The sequence below is a fragment of the Poecilia latipinna genome, unplaced genomic scaffold (genome assembly GCF_001443285.1).
Source record: "Poecilia latipinna isolate Pla-1442-1.1 unplaced genomic scaffold, P_latipinna-1.0 Scaffold1390, whole genome shotgun sequence".
NCBI classification, from domain to species: domain Eukaryota; kingdom Metazoa; phylum Chordata; class Actinopteri; order Cyprinodontiformes; family Poeciliidae; genus Poecilia; species Poecilia latipinna.
Genome location: NW_015114006.1, coordinates 59,095 through 80,035, shown reverse-complemented (window position 1 = coordinate 80,035; position 20,941 = coordinate 59,095). Strand labels below are relative to the sequence as shown.

At 39.3% G+C, this 20,941-nt stretch overlaps 1 protein-coding gene and 1 long non-coding RNA gene across 2 annotated transcripts; both read left to right on the top strand.

Moving 5' to 3' along the window:
- The first annotated feature begins 13 nt into the window (after window positions 1-13).
- On the top strand, window positions 14-9,536 carry ccdc3a (coiled-coil domain containing 3a). The gene is made up of 3 exons (XM_015056551.1): window positions 14-2,099; window positions 2,193-2,370; window positions 9,057-9,536. The coding sequence occupies exons 1-3, from the start codon at window positions 1,690-1,692 to the stop codon at window positions 9,360-9,362; spliced, it is 894 nt and encodes a 297-aa protein (XP_014912037.1). The 5' UTR covers window positions 14-1,689; the 3' UTR covers window positions 9,363-9,536.
- An 839-nt stretch (window positions 9,537-10,375) lies between these two features.
- LOC106962258 (uncharacterized) lies at window positions 10,376-20,527 on the top strand. The gene is made up of 2 exons (XR_001427936.1): window positions 10,376-11,545; window positions 14,561-20,527. It is a non-coding gene; the product is annotated as an uncharacterized LOC106962258 (long non-coding RNA).
- The last annotated feature ends 414 nt before the right edge of the window (window positions 20,528-20,941 follow it).

Below are 20,941 nucleotides of genomic sequence, written 5' to 3'. Positions count from 1 at the left end.
AAAAGGAAAAAAAGGGGCCCAAGGGGGTAAAACCCCTCTCAATGTTGGGGGGGGGGGGGGACGATAAACAAGGAAAGTTACAATGAATTTTAACATGGTTGAGAAAGTTTTTAATTTGTTCAAGCTGCAGGAACAAAAATGACGAGTGTCAATGTACAACAAAGTGTTTTTCTCAGTAAAAAACTGTTGAGACCCTTTTCTGGTTTTCCTAAGTCCTGAATGGCTGAGAACCTGGTAGGTGAATATCTGGGAAGTATCATAACTTTAACTTAACGCTCAAAGCACCAGGGATTTTATGGAAAAATATTCAGATTTTAATGTGTGGTTTTAAATGTTCTATGTTGAAGAAATAAAGGCATTCATTCTTTCCCAGAAAAGTTCCATAGTAAAGAAATATTGGGCAAAATGGCATCCATGGGACTTTTCAAAAGTCAAAGACAGCTGACCAAAGAGAACACGAACACTTTACTTTTGCCGAAAAGGCATCTCATTGTCCCAGAGGCCCCAGGGGAAATTATTTTGTGGCTTGACAGACCTCTGATTCACTCAACAAGAAAAAAAAAAATAGACTGTTTTGGATTGGCCTGATCAAAGTGTGAGCTTAATTAAATCCAGTGCTGGATCATGACCTCAAGCGTGCCATGAGTAAAAGCAGTTTACTTGTGGCCCAAGAGCTGGGAAAAAATTCCTCCAGTGACGTAACAGACTTGTCATCAGTAAAAACAAGCCCTGGATAAGCCGGTTTTCTTGCTATGAAAAGGCAACTGAACGTAGGTGATTCTGATTCATTTAAATCCTAACCTTCACGTCTCACACAAATGTCCGCTAGATGGCAGCACTGTTCAGGTTTTGAACTCAGCTGAATTGTGTTCTTCAGTGTATACACTGAATATATAAATGTATACATTTAGTAAACACTTGCAGATAGATTCAGTCAGGAACTGTTCACGCGTCAGTATCTACGTTCACAATATTTATTTGTATTTTTGTAAGACTGTTGTAACCCCACACTAATTGCTAGGGTTGTAAAATAACTCACGGAATGAGTACCAAGAAACCATTACTGTTGCTACCGAATTTCTTGTAAATATGATTTTCATAGTTCTTGTAATTTAAGCAGAAAATATGATGGCAACTTTATATTGCCATCTATATTAAAGTTTACTTCTTCTTAGTATAATATAGTATTTCCATAATTCCTACATTAAATATCAGCACTTTAAATAATATTTACAGAAACAAACATAAAAAAACTGTATGCATTGTAGTAGTAGTACTAATAATATGAAATAACGTTAATGGTAATAATAGTTTGTTGCGATAAAATGTATGTTTTCCGTTCTACCTGTCCACCAAAGCAGATGGGAAGCCCAAATACCTGAAGTGTCCATCAGTCAGTGAATGCAGCACAGACTGCCTGAAGTTTCCGACACTGAAAGGTGTGTTAATGTCAGAGCGCTGGCCGTTTCAAAGCCTTGTAGGTACCTTGTTTTAGATGACTTCGGACAGCATCCTCCAGCGCTCAGGTCATAGCAAAACCAAACCAAATCAAACCGTAGATAAATCTGTGCGCATACTTTACATACCTGTGGTATAGAATCAGTTTCGGGAAAATAACAGTTTAAAAATAGTATAAAACGAGCAAAACCTCTCCAAAACACCAGCAGTAGAATTTTGAGAGTTTTCGGAATGATCTTCTCGAATTTACTCCTTGCGACGCTGTGCGTTTTTGCGCAGTTGGACACTTTGGACACTTTTACGCACGGCTGCCAGTTGCCCTCCGAGTGGCGGCCGCTGAGCGAGGGCTGCCGGGCGGAGCTGGCGGAGATCATCGTGTATGCTCGGGTCCTGGCGATCCACCGGGAGCCGCCGGGCTTCGGTGCGGGCAACGCGCACAACTCGCTGCCCTTCGGCTACGACTACCTGAGCGCGGAGGAAGGGCTGCTGTACTCGGCGGAGGTGGAGCTGCTGTGCGACCAGGCCTGGGGCAGCATGCTGGAGGTACCGTCCGGATCAAGGCTCAACCTGACCGGGCTGGGGTACCTGTCCTGCCAGTCCCACACCGTGATGGAAAATTACTCCTACTTCTTCTTCCTCAGGTGCGGTGCTACTATGATTTAAGTCTCGTCTCCGATCAGAGCCACGGGATTCTGAATGTCCTCTCGCTCTTGTCCTGTCTGCCTCCTCCTAAGGATGGATGAGAACTACAGCATCCTGCCTCATGGTGTGAACTTCCAGGATGCAGTCTTCCCTGACACGGTGGAGAACAGGCGCACCTTCTCCAGCCTTTTCCAGTTTTCCAACTGCAGTCAAGGGAGCCAACCGTTCCACACCTTCAGCCCAGAGTGGGAGACCCAGGAGGACAGCAGGGTAAGAGGCTGTGTGTCTGGAGAGCCACACTTACCTATAGCAACACTGGACTTTTTATGTGTTTTGATACATATGGTGGGGAAGTAAGAAGTCAAGTTGATTTGTGCAGCACATTTCAGCAACCATGTGCAACCAGTTATAGAAACAAATCCTAAAAATAAGTAATAAACATTATATTTTGTCAAATGCCATCATCAAAATCATCAAGCAAATGTACATCAGATATATTGGTCAAGTTATTAAGAATAAAAGGAAGCTGTAAACGGGCGTGTTTTAAGTCTGGACTTAAAGGAAGTCAGTGTTTCAGATGTTTTGCAGTTTTCTAGAAGTTTGTTCCAGATTTGTGGAGCATAGAAGCTGAATGCTGTTTCGTTGCGTTTGGTTCTGGAGATGCAGAGTAGAACCAGAACCAGAAGACCTGAGAGGTCTGGAAGTTTGATGCAACACCAGCAGATCTTTAATGAGTTTTGGTGCCAAGCCATTCAGTCATTTATAAACTAACAACAATAAAAACTAAAACTAAAACATACTTAAATTAGAGATATAACACCCTTTGTTTTTGAATTCTTCTGTGTCTAAGAATTAACCAAAGTATGAAAAAACTAAAACTGCTTCTGTAACTAAACTAAACTGAAACCAAACAACATTTAACTAATAACTAATAAAAACTAGAAAATGCACGCTAAAAAATAAATAGAACTAACTGAATTAGACAAGGGCTGCACAGTGGCGCAGTTGGTAGAGCTGTTGCCGTGCAGCAAGAAGGTTCTGGGTTCGATTCCCGGCCCCGGTCTTTCTGCATGGAGTTTGCATGTTCTCCCTGTGCATGCGTGGGTTTTCTCCGGGTACTCCGGTTTCCTCCCACAGTCCAAAAAAAACATGACTGTTAGGTTAATTGGTCTGTCTAAATTGCCCCTAGGTGTGTGTGTGCGCATGGTTGTGTGTCTGTGTTGCCCTGCAACAGACTGGCGACCTGTCCAGGATGTACCCCGCCTCTCGCCCGGAATGTTAGCTGGAGATAGGCACCAGCACCCCCCCCGACCCCACTGAGGGACAAGGGTGTTCAGAAAATGGATGGATGAATTAGACAAACAAACAAAAAAAAACACATAAAATAGAATGAAAAACCTAAAACTATTCCAACCCTGGTGGTGTGGTCGTCTGCTGAACAACAAGTGTTCAGCACTTGTTCATTGGACACAACAAGTGTGTCCAATGAACTCCCGTCCACACACACTTTAGTGTCTTCACAGCTGATGCCACAGAAAAGTTCTTCTCATTTTGATTATTTGGTCTATGTGTGTGTGTGTGTGTGTGTGTTGGGGTAATGAAGGAAAGGAGTACAGAAGCAGAGCAGAAATGCCTCCCTGCTGGTCTGGATCTTTCTTCCCACTCATCCCTCTTTGTTCTTTCTTATCGTTCTTCATCTCCCAACCCAAACACACACACACACACACACACACACACACGCACATACACACACACACATGCACATACACAGTGCGTGTTACTTTGTAAACTTCATTGTTTCACTACTGAGAGAAACAGGCAGCCCTCTGAGCATTCTCATAAAATGTTAATGTGAGTCTGACAAGTCTTAAAGGCGCGAACATGGCTGTTAGAGCCTGAGTTTTCCCTGACAATAAACTATTAACACTCTTTTAAAGGAATATTTATGCAGTTTAACGCTGTGCTGCTGTTACCACGGCTGTAAAATAGAGAGAGAGAGAGAAAAAAACAAAACATGAAAAAGCGGCTCTGACTGCTAATGATAAGACGAGGCTTTGAGCAAAAGTTAATTAAAGGCTTGGCAGGAAAGTGTTGCGGAGGAAGCCTCCTCTGTCCATCTAGTTCCCACGCACCTGAAACCACTAGCAAACCCCTTCCCTGCTCTAATATTAGGGGAATTTAAACCACAGTTGAAGAATAAGTGTGAGATCTTGAAATCTTGAACTGTTTTACCAAGAATAGAACTAAACAAACCTCTTCTTTCGCCTGCCTCTCCTCCTCATCCCCAAAGCAGAACAGCTGTTTGGTCTTGCCTTGCCTTTGGGTTATGGTCTCTACATGTGAAGGCTCATCCTCAGAATGAGCACAGCCTCTAACCCCTGACCTATGACCTTCTTCAGAGCTGAATAAAGGAACACGTCACCAAGCATCTTGCCTACTGATTTGGTGGTGCGCAGGTCATCAGGACCGACAGAAAACATCATGCAGTCTTTGTTGATGATATTATAGCAGACATTTAAGCTGCTGTCACAATGTTTACCACCACCAGGGTGTGAATGTGTGACCAGCTGGAGTCACCTATGCTAGAAAAAGCGCTACACAAATACAAGCCAGTAACCATTTAATGTAATCCTGGTTGATTAGTGTGTGCACATTGGGATCAATAGTGTGGAATTAATTGTTGTTTTTCCTGTAAGTATTCACTTTTTGTTCATATTTCAGAATCAGTTAACAGTCTGGGAATGGAATTCCATTCCTGCGTCTCTACCCCCCAACTGGTCCGATGACTGTTAGCCGAGTTAATCAGAAATTAGGTCATGATGTCAGTTTCACTTTCAGTTTCAGGCACCTGGCATCACAACGTGAGGGAATCTTCATCGGCGCAGACAGAGCGTTTGCATAATTTTTCTATGAGATTAATTCATTTTATTTTTGGGTCATTGCTGTGATATGATTGAAAGTAGTTTTTTTGTTTTTTTGATGAAGCTTAGTGATTGAGTTGTGCTTGAAATGGACAGTTCTGAATGATAGCCCCTCTGAACTGGTTACTGCAGCAACCTGATGTTAGATTAGCAGAGGGTATACCTCACCTTTGGGTAATCTGGAAAAATTTCTAAGTTGTATTTTTTAATACCAGTGTGGTACTGGCAGTTGGGAGGATTTTTGGACAATTAAATATTCTGGAAGTGACTTATAAATGTGACTAATCTGTCTTGGTTTTAGACATGTGTACCTTTAAACCCTCAATAGAAAAGTTTGGTGATTTATCTTTCTATTGTTACGTCACCCAACGTTTTACCAGTCACTAGTCAACGTTTTCCTCTTCATTTTTAAATAAATGTTGCTGCCTGTCAGCAGACATGAGGCAACATCTTCTGATGTGAACGTCGTCCCTTTTTCCAAATCGTCCAGGTTAGCCAAACAGCTAACAGTTGTTAAATTCTTTTAGGCCAATTTATGATTTATTACAGCTGTCTAACTGATTGAAATACCCAGTTTGAGTAGTAAAGTGGTAGTTAATGTGACTCTTAACAACAAATTGATGAAAACATTTAAAAACTTGGGTTGGGTCCTGATTTTAGGCCATAGCAAGCAATTTAAAACACTAGTTTTTTTTGTTTTCTTAAATTAATTTGGGTAAATTTACATGAACCTGAAGATAAATAGTGCTGAAGTATGTCTTTACATGTTCTCTAAAGAGTGTTTATCCAGATGATACCCAGCAGCAGGAGGGTAACACCCGGATGTTTTCACAGATGGTGTGTGTCCGTGTGTGTGTTCTGACAGTATCACACTGAGCGCCTTGATATGAGCAGATCCCAGCTCAGCATGTACCTCAGTTTTAAAATCACGTGTGCACATAAACATTGTGCATGTGTTCAATTTTAGAACAACCAGGTGCATGAACAGATAGATGCTATAGATGCCAAAATACCTGCCCTTTGACTTTTGGACCAACAAAGTGCCCTTCTGAAATAGATTTTTGTTTTCAGTTTTTTTTTTTCCCTTTTCAGCCATATGAAAATTTTTGAATTTCACAAAACTGCTATGGAAACACATTTGTCGCATCACACCAGGAAAAGACAATGAAGACAACAGGAAGTAGTGGCAGGATATTGCCGCTGCATGTTTTTTAATGACTTAGCTTATTCATGTGTGATTTCTTGTTTAATGGAAACGATGCACTTTTTGACATTAGTGAAACATCAAAGTTTTGCACACATTTGTAATGGAAACACAGCTGCTGATGTAGAAATACCATCTATTCAGGTATATCAGAAAAACATTCAATCCCTTTTAGGATGTATATAATTTGTTTACATGACTATAGAGGGGTCAAAGTTGAACTGGATTATTTCCACACTGACTGAAAGTTTAAGATTTCTGAAAACTCGTCCCACATTTTCAATTCTTTTCTTGTGCCAGGATCACTTTAGGATTAGTCGGGTTCATGGCTCCGTCAAACCTGGACTGGAATATTCTACCGTTGATACAGATTCTTTATGATTTGTGAAACATGTTAGCCTCTTCTGCCACCCGGTTCTGTTGTTAACAGCCCAAGATAAAGAGCTGGAGTCAGTTTTCACAAGACATTGGCTTTTTCTAATACATCAGACAAAGTCAATGTCTAATTTATTTTTGACCCACACGTAATGTTCGACACCACTGCGCCCTTTAGGGAATGTGAACACAACAGAAAGAGCAAAGTAATCAGAGTACATTACACATTTATCTTCTTGTGCACGTACTCACCAGACAGTAGGCTGGACTTAGGCATGCAATCTAATTGGCCACATGTTAAGACCACGGCTGGAAGACCAGCATCTGCACACGTCAAGTCATGAGAATGTGATACAATAGCGTGTGTCTGTGTGTGTGTGTATGTGTGTGTGTGTGTGTGTGTGTGTGTGTGTGTGTGTGTGTTGTTTCAGGCATGTTGCTAATTGCAACAGACCTACTGATAGTAGAAGACCTTGAAGATTCTACAGGGCTCTGTTCTCGGATCCAAGAAGATTATAATAATGAAAACAAAGTTCACATGGAATTCCACGAAGCTTACAAAATATTATCACAAAACCAAAAGTTGTTTGGTTTTCATTGGTTCACACACAGGCAGTGACCACCGAGTGACTAGTGTAAGTTCAGAACAAGTGATCACAGATAAGCCAATTCTAAGAAACCCTTACTCTATTAAGAATCAGAATCAGCTTTATTCGCCAAGTTTGTTCACACAAACAAAGAATTTGACTTGGATTCTACTTTGGTCCTGTTGGAGATATTTGAAATGTAAATAAACACAAAAGGGAAAGTAGATATTCATGGTGTTGATGTTCAGCCAGACTGCGGCAGTTCGGTTTTTCCAAAAAGTGCTTCGTCACCATCTTGGCTGTTGCCTTCCAACTCATTTATGCTCAATACTCCGTTTTAGAATTAAATTTTGCCTATGGTTGCAGTTTGGCAATGGCAGCAGAGGAAGTGAATGAAGCCATTCAGTGTATGTTGACAATCCTTCCAAATAATGAGCAGTTAAAGTCAGAGCGAGGGGAATGTCTAAGACATTTTGTTACTGACAAAGATGTCGTCTAGCTCAAGGCTTCTCTTGTTGCAGTGGGGGATGGTTGTTTGTAGCGTACACAATTTCCAGTAGGAGTCATCAAGCTGGCTCTTTACATACATCATGACCAAACATTAGTGATGGGGCACGATCAGATCCAATCATTTGAAACTTCAACAGAGGCCACGCCTCCAGCAAGCAATCGTTTCTCAACGGTCGAGAGTCCAGACCCTTCAAACGGAGCAAAACTTAGAACAAGGAGCTGGTTTTCACCAGACCGAACTGAAAGTAAAAGTCTACACAGTTTGTGTCCAGGATATGTGGGGTCTGCAGACATGTTAGCTTCCCTTCTCCTTACCTTAGATCTTTACAAGTCTTGAATGGAGGGAAAGTCAGCCCTGATGAGCTTCTCTGCAGACCTGATTGTCCGTTGTAGCCTGGACTTGTCTTGTTTTGTGGATGAGCCAAATCACACAGTGTGGAAGATGACCAGCAGCTCCTGTGACAGGTTGTACTTCTTAAGTCAGAGGTCCCTCAAATCCAGGCCTCCAGGGCGTTCTGCAACTTTTAAGTGTGTCCCTTTTTCAACACGCCTCAATCAACTGGCTGAGTTACCTCCTTGGTGCCGTCAAGTTGTTCAGAGTCCTGCTAATGACCTGATTATTTGACGCAGGCATGTTGAAGCAGAGGCATATCAGCAGGACACCGGCCCTCAAGGTCTGGATTTGAGGATCCCTGCCCTAAGTTGTTGCAGGAAGTCCAGTTTCTTCTTCTGAACATAATCTGTATGCAAAGACCATCAGAGGTCACAAGAAAGGGTTGTTCATAGGAACCAGCAGTGATCCACAGCAGACATGTTGTTGTTGAGGATGGTGATGGATTTAGACTAAGGAGCTTTCTTGGTCTTCTGATGCTGAAGGAGGCTGATTACATCTTCATTGTAGATCTTAAGTCTAGGCAGGGGGTGTAAAGAGAGGAATGTGGTTGGTACTTATTGCTCCCCAAATATATTGTTAAAATTTTGTTCCATTTGTGTGAGCTCTGTATTGCGCATCATGTCTCATTGGTTGAACCTGCTGTTACCCTTTTGAAGTAGGTTTTGAAGAGTCTAAAGAGGTCGTCAACCAGGGTAAAGGCAGGCTGTGGGGTGTCACCCACTGAGATAAAAATCTAGGACATCCTAGGAAAGTATGTGGTTGTTAGACTAACAACCAGATATAATATGAACTCTCTAAGTATTTTTTATAGAGTAGAATTGGGAACAGGTTGTATGTGTAGATAAATAATAGGACCCTAAGTTCCTATTTTTTTACCCCCTCACATAGCAGAACCTGATGTTGTGACAGCTGTTAGCTACAGTGGTTTGGTTTTTCCACTCTGTTTTCCTCTCTTCTTGCTCCAGCTGCTGTGCTCCTCGGTGCAGCTGGCTCTGTTCGAGGAGGAGGAGCGGGGCCGGAAGCTGCAGGAGCGCCTGGCCGCAGCCGAGAGGAGGAACCGGCAGCTGAAGGAGCGTGTTGGCAAGGTGAAGCGCTCCCTGAGAAACGCCCGCAAGGCCGCACGCAAGGCAGAGCAGGAGGCACGGGAGCTGCAGGAGAAACTGAGGGCAGCGGAGAGGCAGGCGGGGCGTCACCTCAACGCAGTGACGCAGGAGGAGCCGTCACTGGGGGCCTTCACAGGTACAGCGATACGGGAGAGGATGCAGCTTTGATTTTTTTTTTTATTATTATCTTCTAAATGGACCTAAAATTGGCTGTGGAGATGGAGAGACTGCGGGACAGTCTTTCTGCAAGGGACAAATACCTTTTATGAATGAATACACCAAATGTTAAAGTATTCATCCAGATAAATTTCTTGTAAATAAATTTAAAACTTCACGACTCAATGCTAGTCAAAGTTTATTTTCGCAGCTTCTCATCTTTGATCATAGAGATTGTACCACCTGATGACGCCCAACAACAATTCTTGATAATTCCTTTGGTTATGATCATGACTCACAAACATAAAAATGCTTCTTTTCATCTCTTTGTCTCTGATTGCTAATTGCATTGCATTGAGGTATTTCTTTGTTCTCTTTGTCTTCCAAGATGGTGGACAGTAAATTATGTTGCGCTCCATTTATAGTTAGAAATTACAACTTCCCAAGTCGGATAAATCAACTGAAACGCTTCCTGAATTCAGACTTCCCACTCGGAATGTGGGAGAAGTGCCAACTACCCCCAGATAGGACCTTTAAGTCCCGGCTTCTCATTTCAAAATGGCCGCTTCTCGTGTTGACAACAGTAAGTCAGAAATCCTGACTTCTCAACTGGAACACGACTGTTTCCAGTGTGACGTCAAACCCAGCTCCATGTTTTGATGTAAACAGAACGTAGCATTAGCTGACATGCTACTCAGAGCACAAAGCTAAGTTCTGACAACATGTCACCTGAAACATGTATCCTAACATCATGTAGTGCATTTCTAAGGACGTGTTGACCCGACACATGCAGCTACAGTCTTCAGTGAACTCACATCTTGCTCCTGTTGTTGATGTTTTCATTGCAGGAGTTTGCTAAAGATCTAGGCTAATGCTAGCAGGTTTACTCTGTTTTAAAATGACTTGATAAATTGTCTCATATGTTTTGTGGTACTTACAGAAAAAGTTGTTCTATAAAGTAAGCACTTGCTTTAAAAATGAAAAATGAATTTAAAATTTATGGACTTGTTTGAATTGTTGCCATGGGAGATTGAAGGAGTTCTCAAACGAATCAAGGCAACACTCCAGGTATGTTTTTGATGGTGGTATAATTTTAGAACACGATAAAAAGCTAATAAAAAAGATGCTTTTTTAACACAATACTGCCTATTTAACATCATGTCAACTTTTGTAGACTTACTTGTTTTCAGCTAAACTACCAGATATAAATGCCACGTAAACGTGGAAAAAAACAGACAATTTCATACAGATGAAAACTGCTTTGAACATGTTTAAATATAATATTTTAAATATTACCCAAATCTGCGTCAATGGAATGCGGAAAAACTAATGAGGCACAAACACAGTAGGTTTAAAGAGAGGCTGATCAGAGACGCCGTAGCAGGTGTAGATGTGAATGTGTTTGTATTATAGAAAATTATGTGTGTGTGTGTGTGTGTGTGTGTGTGTGTGTGTGTGTGTGTGTGTGTGTGTGTGTGTGTGTGTGTGTGTGTGTGTGACTGGAATGTTTTTATGTGGGCCGTGGTTTTCTGAACAGCATGGTGTCTCTGAGATATTCCTCTGATTTAGATGGGAAAGCAGTGGAAGGAGCTGGTGCTCATCGTGTCACGAGATCTTTCATAATGAAATGAAAACAATTCACTGAAGCTCAGCGGGAGGCAGACTGGAGGAGTCTGGCCCATCAAAACACTTTTTTTCATTTTGTACAAAATGTTTTGTGCTTTTTAGCTATTTCATGGATGCATCGCTAATATTTTGGACGGCGTGACCCAAATTACAGATTTAAAGAGGATACAGCAAAAGCAAGTGAGGTGGATTAGCAGAGCTGGCCAACAACTGATGATGTCATTCAGGAAAGTGAGCTGTGAATATGTTAAAAGATTGTCATACAGCAACACTCTTCAGCCAGAGGAGTTAATAGTGTGATGCAAATGTAAACGGATTTAGCATGTAGATGTTTTTTTTTTAAAGCAACAAAAGCCGAATGTTTTAGCCCTGTAAAACACATTTTTAATGAATTCTGAAAGAAAAATTTAATTGTCATAGAAAACATACACTAAGTCAGTATTGATCATAAACATTAGTTCCGCTAATGCTAAAGAGCTACACCAACATGGTATTTCCTGACAGCTAATGCTAAAGCCCTAAATTCAGCCATGTTGAAACCTCCCATGTGTCTCAAGGAGAACGTGAAGGTCTCAAAACATTTCATATGTGTGAATTTTTGCATGTTTTTTCGTAGAAGTGTTTTGTCCTTCTGTTTACCTTATTTGTTCATTTGTCGTATATTTGCCATTTGTGCAATAAAGATTTTTAAAAAATGAAATGAAATGAAATTTTATTCGAACATGATACAAATATAAAATAAAATAGTGCACAGTAACAAGAAGTGCATAAAAAAGAAGAGAAAATACAGATTTTTTGTTTCAGTTAACATATCATGCTCAAAAATAAAGATAGAAATTGACAAGCGGAACCAAACTGCTATGTAAACAGTCTTCACTCCCTTCAACATAAGAACATGATTAAAAAGGCTAACTACTGGAAGGATTCATAACTTTAACACAGATGTCTTCATTCAACTGAAAGATTATAAAACCGCCAAGAAAATTAGTGCTTTAGAATTTATCTAAAAAAAATTATTTAGGGGGTTAAAGTGTTTTCAAAGTTAGCATAAACGCTAAACTGAAACTTTGCTCCGCTATTAGCCCATTAGGAGAGTAGTGGATCAACCTGTTAGTTTTGGTGTCTGTATTTATTTGAGATCGGATCTATAACTATCAGCGTACGTGGGTCAGAAAAAATCCACAAAAAACGAGAATTGTTTGCACCCAGTTATTCAAAATCACTGACCAAAGCTGCTACTTATGACTGTGCTACAGAACCCTGCTTCCTAAAAGTGTGGACCGTCTTTAGCTTTAGACTGAAAGTCAATTTTAAGTGTGATAATGGTCATCTAACCCAACAACACATTCAAATCTTTCAAAAGAAAGAGAATGTAGGTGGAAAAACGCTTTCATCTTGTGGAATTTTAAATGAAAATGGCTCAAAAATCTGATTTAAAGTAAAGGTCACATTCCTACAAAAGATAATAATTCCCCAGTAGCTTCCAGCCTCAGTGAGGGGATCGAAAGCAGTTCCCTAGGGGGAACATACCATTTGTTTGTCCCCTAAAATGATGAGAAGAGACACTCTGGTATGCCAGTCCTGCTGACACGGTTGATCTCTGAACGCAGCAAAAACTCCAAAACATGTCAAGATCTTCGTTCTGACTGCTGTGAGGCATGTGTGTTATCTCGGCGCTTCAGATATCGGCTTGTAATTAGTCTTTTAGGAGCAGCAGTATATGTGTTACTTTGCGAAGAACGATAGAAAATGTGAGCAGGGTCTTTAGCGACGGGAAGGCTGAAATTGAAGAGGACAAGTTACAGATAAGTGGGACGAAAGTGGCTGAACTGCTGAATTAAAGATGAGGAAAGAGAGAAAAATCTGTTTAGCAAGTACAGCAATCAGTGGCTTCCAGCACTTCCAAGCAATTAGAGCTGTGAGCCTGACATCAGCCCGACAAGCACATCTGCTGGAACAGGATTTAACAAATATTTACTTCTGTTCCCTCGTGTAGGACGTTTTCTATTTACTTAGGCAGAAAAGGCATAGAGAGACTTTGATTTAGTCCTCTCCTTTTCCTCTGCTTTTAATCCCTGAGCTTTGTAATGTGAATGTGTGTGTGTGTGTGTGTGTGTGTGTGTTTGTGTGTGTGTGTTTTCATTCCTCTGTTTTTGAGATGAGATAACGGGGAGAATAATCTCCAGCCGAGTCAGAGGAAGCGGCAGAGGTGTAGAGACTGGACCTGTGGGAAGCCAGACCGGCCGGCTAACGAAGGAGCATATCTGGGATGAACGAAGCCAGGCCTTCAGGCAGACCGCTCAGCCAGATACAGTCAACTCCAACCACACTATCTGTTATTTCTGCTGAATTAAAGTAAAAAATCCTAGCAGTATGGTGCCTCTCATGTTGCGTAGCTGTGAACAGCCCCCTTTGCTTTGATACCACTCAAGAAAATGATCCAGGCCTGCTGTGACTATGATCAATTATAGATCACATCTTGCCAATACTTTGCTCTGTTCAAACTCAACGTACATCACCTGGTGTAGCTTCTAGATGCTTTATGTTGTGAAAAGTGAGATATGGAAATTTCATGTGCCCTAATTTAAGAATTTTAATTCATTTTATTATATTAATCAAAAAATACTAGTTTTTTTCCCTGTTTTTTATTTTTAATTTTTTTTTTTTTTTCAAAATTTTATTTGTCTGATGTATTGTTTTCTAAATAAAACAGTACATCAAATATTTTAACCAAACACTATTTAGTCACCAAATACCTATTTTACTCAAGGAGTTTTGTTGAATGATGCATTTTACACATACTTGAATATTATTATTATTATTATTTTGTCTACACTAATCACTGCTGAAATAATTCATTTCAGAATCTATGGCAGTAATTTAAATTGATTTTCTGGGACACTGCCACTTTAATTCCACTCACATTATGTGCAAGAGAAAGGTGATTTTAGGCAGTTTAAAAAAATATTATTTTATTTGACTAATTTTCTTGAAATTGTGATGATACAGAAAAAAGTTAGCATTAAGTAAAAGTTTAAGCACCAAATGCTAACCGCTAGCCACCTGAGGACTTAGCATTATCATCTAACCATAATGTTTTCACTATTAGCAAAAAAAAAAAAAAAAATCAGTTCCATTGGTGGGAAGCTGTGAAACTGCCAGGAACATTTGAGGGAGAACAATGAATACCTATAGATTCCCACCCTAAGCCAAACGCCCATTTTTATAAGCTAGCAACATCTGCCTGCGGCATGTTCTGAACTCTTTCAACCCTAAAAGCCTTTTTCTACCAAGGGGTGGTGAAGGTAACGTGTGCCTTAAGTGTTTGTAACATCTGTCTTTTGACTTTCAAACATCTGCTACGCAGCACATCAAGAGTAAATGTTGGTCAGTGCGGTCTGGATGCTCAGCACTTCTAATCATACAAATGGAGAAGTGGTGAGAACCAACGTACGAGACTGACGAATAAATTTCAGTCTCGTATGCTAAAGAGCTACACCGGCATGGTATTTCCTGAAAGCTAATGCTAAAGCCCTAAATTCAGCCATGTTGAAACCTCCCATGTGTCACAAGGAGAACATGAGTTCTCCTTGAGTTTTTCCACATTGTCAAGTTAGAAACGTCAACGTGTCATTTCAAGTTTTTTAGAGACAAATCAAGAAAAAGTAGCAAAAATGATGATGAGAAAAGTTCAACATTGTCTTTCAGACTGAATAGTAATGCTTACTTTTTCATTTTTTATTTTTTACATACATTGATATGACTGGACATTTCAGATTTGTGTGTACTATAAAAACCACAACGTAAAATGAGTGTTTTATTAGCCTGACTGTTTATTACTGGACTATTTGGAGTTCACACATCAAGTTACCTTTATTTACTAGTCTGTTGTAGACTGAGAAATGAAAAGATTCATTTGTCTTTGTTGGGGTTTTCAGTTACCTTGAGTTCTAGTTTAGTGACACATCAGTCAGAGAAAAGCGTCCAAACTGCATCAACTCCTGAAAAAGCAGAACCACTGAGTGGGTCGTACTACTGTCTGATTGTAAGGGGAATTTGGTGTTTATTTGTTGTTCAGTTTTTCTTCTTCTTTGGGCAGATAGTCCCGACCCAATGGGGCTTCCTATAGGTTACTGAGTAGTACACTACTGACCTTTCTTTTTCATCCTGTTAGATTTTATTTGGCAGATTTTTGTGTCAACAGTCAGCCACTGTTCAAGGATGGAGAGGACTAAAGTATATCTGAAGATACTCGAATGTATGATTTATGACATGTCATTTCCCTTTTAGTTAAATGAAGCATTTTTGTGTTGGTCACTTTGTGCCCTTGTTCTCCGTGTTCCTGTCTGAATTGATGTCTGCTATGTTGACCTCTGTTTTGCCCCCCTCTTATTTTTGATATAGTTTTGACACTTTTCCAAATAAACTAAAAGTCTATTAGAAAGCAACTTGTCGTGTTTCTCTGGCTGGTTTGTGCCTGTTGAAACCAGATATTTACATAACCTGAGTGTAGCTCGTGGAGGGAATATCAAAAGGTCATACAGTTCAAACGACCTTGATGTGTAACATTCGAATTCAATGAAAGTTACAAAAAAGTAATTCTAAAAAAAAAATGTATGACCACCTTTTCTAGCTTTTTAGCAAATAGACATAATTTTGGTATTTCTAACTAAGCTAAATCAAGAAAGGCTTGGTCAGGTTTAACTTCAAACAGTAAGAAAAAAATGTTTGTGTCTTTTTAGTCCGTTTATGTTTATATCTGGTTTCAACTGCATCTACCACTTTTGCATGTGTTGAGACTGGATTTTCTGCCCCTTTGTAAATGAAGACTACAATCTTCTTACATCCATAAAACACAGACAGAAGTCAGCATACAGTCATTCAGGTTTTATTCCAGAATAACAAACAGAATCAGTTTCTCCAGCCTGTGTCGTCATGGTAGGTCTGATATGTGAACATGATTGTCGGAGGCATCTCAAACACAAGCCCCATCAACAAAAAGTCATCATCATCATCGTCGTCGTTATCATCATCCCACCACAATAAATGCAGCAGGCGGCGCCCGCTCCGGTGTCGTCAACGCGACAATGATGCACAAGATGGGAGTTTGTTGTGGTCACATGCAGAGAGTAAATACGGCCGGCTAGCTAGCTGAGCTGGCTCTGGACGAGGACAACCACAGAGAGACACAGGGCCCCGGCTAACAGCAGAGAAAGTTTCAGTCCAAACTCTTCTCAAAGACAGAGCTCCTACATCCTGCAGGGCTTTCATCACATTTTGTATGTCTGATAATGAAACTATTGAAGGGATAATTTGGAATTTGTAAAGTGAAAATCTGTTAAAACCTTATAAGGAATGAGCTAGCTGTTTACAACTACTATCTCCAAAATGTAATAGGGGTTTAAGCTAGTGCTATTTTATGAACCTTTCTATAGTTCTGATGTTTTTATTAAGCAGTAACTTCCAAAGAGGTCAATGACTATTTACAGGTGAACAGGAAGTAAAAGACGGTATGCCAACAGTAATCTTCCTGAACTGAGAGGAGAACACCTGTTTACAGTCAGAGTAACTGCCTGTCCACAACATAAAGGTCACTCAAGCAAGTATAACATTTTAAAAAAATGTTTTTCTGCCTTTATACCTAAGGAAGCGTTCAACAGACAGAGCCTCCAAAATCAGGATCATTAGCTTATTAAAACGAGAAAACTTTATTCTTTGAACTAGATTTGACAAACTTGTTACACGATTTATATCTCATTAAAAACAAAATATATTATTTTATATTAAGAAAGGTTGTAGAGTAAAACAACATCCAGAAGAAACGGCATGAGAAGAAGGAGTCACGGCGAGCCCCTTTATGCCTTTTCAACCGAGGAGCATATTTTTATATCACATTAAAATGAAAATTTTTGTTATGATGGGACGTTATAACAAAGAGATACTGTTAATGAATTTATTTCCAAGTTTCAGCAGTTAAATGCTTCTGTATATCAGGCAGCTGCTCCAAGTGGAAAAATGTTACATGTTCACTTCTCAGTTCATGTTTCATGTGGGAAAATTATTACAGGTGCACCCCTTTCACCTTTAATAAGGTAGCAGTTTCTGCGCAACCACCCAGTGTAATTTGAGCTTTAGCTTGATGTCAGAGTAGGGAACAAGATTATTTCTTCTGCTCGTTTCTTTTTTCCATCTTCTTTGACTAGGTGTACATTCTCAATATTTTGTTTCACTAACTTGACAAGAACCTCAGCAGCAAACAAACTGTATGAAGCCACCTTCATATCAGCACAATGTCCGGATGCTCACCTAAATCAGCGAAAAGTAAGTAAATCTCCCATTGAGTCATTAGTTTTTTCTATAAAAAGGAAGGCAAGATAGAAGTGCATGCTAATGCTAAGGAGTCAACTACAATTAAATACCAAATAATTTTGACACCTTGTCTTTGTATCCTTTCAGTACCGTTGCTAGCTAACACATGCTAATTTTTCTAAATTTCCAATGTTGGCCTCCTAAGCTAGCCAAACGACTGAAAATGCTTCTGTTTTTAGCCACTCCCTGACCAAAAACTGCTGGTGAAAAAGAAACTGTGCGTGTTAAAAGGGAATATGACTACACAGCTACTGAGTCAGTTGGGTGAGGGACCCTCAGCAGCTGTTTCCATTAAAAATGTGCGCAAAACTTTGTCAATATTCCACTAATGTCGAAAAAAACTAATTTGCAATTGCAGTGTTTTACGTTAAGTAAGACACAATTAAAATAACACGTAAATAAGTCATTAAAAAACATCACTACCTTCATCACTACCAATTGTCTTAAGTCTGCAGACAGGACCAGCCAAATAAAACCATGACTTATTTTTCCTTCTGGTGCCCATTCTAGACATGCTGCACCTTTAAATTGAGTCACAAACTTTTACATATTACAACCAGCCTTCAAGTTTATTATTGAAAGCTGGTGACATAGACCAACACAAAAACATACAGAATTATGAAGTGGATGCAAAACCTATTTAACTAATTAGGTTATTTTATTTAGGGGCTTCAGAGTATGTAAATGCATACCAAATTTGCTAAGTGTTTGAAAAACTGGAAACCATTTCTCATTCTCTGTTCACTTCATAGTCATTCATCACTTTGTGTTGGTCTGTGACATAAAATCCCGATTCGATCTGTGGATGTTTGTGATTGTAGCGCAACAAGACAGGGAAAAGTTCAAGGCGTATGAATATCTTTGCATTAAGGTGGTTATTGGAATGCAGGCGGAGAACAGTTGCTCAAACAAGCAACTTAAAAAAAATATTTTAAATTTCCAATGTTTTAGTCATTTTTCTTTGTATAAACTCTAGTTTGATATATTTATGAGTTATTCAGTAAAAATACCTGAACACTCTGCCTGTTCATAGGACTGAAACTCTTCCTCTGCTATTTGAGGGCTCATGCATATCAAACTGTGTATATCTTTACACAATACAGAGATAGTAACACCGTAACAAGGGCATATAAGATGATGCAAACACTCAATGTGAGACTGAATTCTAGAAGCACTTTTTCTCCCCAACATGCTTGTGTTTTTTTTTCTGTGTGCGGTGGTGCACTTCTGCGGCATCTTCATTAAAAAAAAAAAAGAACAAAAAAAAAATCAAAGGAGAGTGAGTTCAAAACAGTCCATAACAGTGTGTTTCTGAGTCGATCACAGCTTTGGATTTCTTCCTTTAGAATGGAAAAAATAAAAAAATAAAATAAAATAAAAATAAAAAACAAATCATACGCCTGAGTTCTGTAAGTGATGCTGTTTCTGTTCGGCTGGACGGACGCTGACGGTGTTTCTGAAAACTTACAGCAGCGAGGAAGTAAAGGGGAGTTCAGCTTTTTTTTCTCCTTTTTTTGTTGTTTTAACATTAAACATTCCATAGATGATACAATCAGCTTCCCTCATCCATTCACAAACTCCTCAACCACAGATTCCATAAATATCTCCAAAAAGATCATTTATATTCACAATCTATTTACAGTAGCATGATTAATGTGAAAAAAAAAAGATTCATTCAGATGTTTGTTTTTTTTTTAAACAAAAACAAAACAAAAACAGCGGACATAAAAACATGAGGAGCATGATCCTCCGTTTCCTCTCAGCTGATAGTCTACAGCCTGGACATCACATTGAATGTCAGATGAACACAAAACATGAATTGGTGGCTTCATTAACATCCCTATGTGTGGGAATTACACTTTATCTAAACAAAATCTACCTTATTTAGGAGCAATTAGTGAGGAATTTCTATTCTATTTTATTCTAAAAGGTAAATGTTTGAAATGGTCGAACACGTAACAGGGAATCTGTTTTGCACTTCCTACCAGAGCTGCTAATCTTTGCATTTTCTGGTCCTGCATTTAAGAAAAAGTAGAGAAAACAGTATAGTTTAAAACAAAAAAACAAAAAAAACAAATGCATAGCAATCAACTGTAACACATACGGTCACAGCAATTAATCAGATTAAGGTGATCATTTGACTAAAGCCCTTAGAAGTTCCCCTCGGTTATGCAGAAACACACAACAAACGCATTTTTCGGGATTTTCTATAGAAAAATGGAACCAGAAAAAAAAAACTATGGGGGAAAAACTGGGAATCATTTTTTGGATTTTTTTTCTTTCTGAGAACACACCGAACACTGCCATGTCTAATTACCGTCTTCAATTCTGAGTGGAGACGTGTTGCATTGGAAACAGCATGAAGTAAATCAGCTGTTCAAGATATAAATGTCATATTATTGGAGGTATGTTGCATAATTGTGTTGAAATGATACAGTAAATGAAACGTGTGTGTGTGTGAGTGAATGAGGCCTTTTGTATTAATTAGTTTGAGTGGGAGGTATATTTTCTAAATTATAGACCAATTTAATATAAAGTATTAACATTTAGAATTAACTTATTTATGGACATTGTAGCCAGAATAATAATGTCGATGTCCAACATCAACATTTTAATGCCATTAAAATGCTTCCAGAATGACTTTAACTCTATTCTGGGCTGTCAAAGGCATTAGAAGTTTCTGTTAAAATATGGCAAGCAGTTAACAATTTAACTGAATTAGGTAACTTTCTTTGGGTCTTCATACAGTATGCAAATAAGCTAGTCTGAGACAGGAAATGACCAAAGCCCAATTTGACCATTTTAAAAAGACTCCAACGTGAAAAGCCTCAAAGCGGTTCATGTAATAAACTTTTAAACTTTTCTTACGCCTCGTCAAAAAAACAAATGTGGACTTCCACCATGTTAAAATATCTCACAATTAGAGGTTGTGTGTTACCATTAAACAGAACATTACTGAAAAAAATAAATAAATGAAAAATCTTAACTGTCCCGTGAAAAATTGTGTTTAACATTTAGTAGTACTGGTACATATTTGCAAAATAGCCACTGAAATCCTGCAGACCGTCAACCGTTTCCTGTTATGGAAACACAGCGATTCTTTACCTACACACACAGAATAATGACCTTAAACCTTAAAAGAAGAGTTTTAGCATTAATTAAAAAAAAAAAATTCAGCAAAGCATAGAAAAAAATAATAATAAAGAAATAGATCAAACCATGCCGCAAATAATTTTAAAAAATTGTAATTCTGCGACCAACGTTTGGACTCAGAAATGTCTCACTGTGGTCCCTTTAAATCAAGCTCAGGTGATTCCTAACGTACCAAACGATGTGGCAGATTGCGTTTTGATTTACTGCCAACCCCTCGGGTCCAGATGTGCTTTCATACCCAACGGTCACCGAGACGCCCCTCTTCTTTTAGCAGCACGACTGGGGATAATAAAGATATACGGCCAGAGAAGGGGTCAAAGGTCAGCAGGTTTCTCGATTAGTTTGCAGATGGAGATCAGCCCTTTAGTTTTAGCTTGTGTTCCGAAATGCTTCACCTCAGAGTAACTCTGCTTTAACCGCTTCAACATGAATCAATTTAGTCT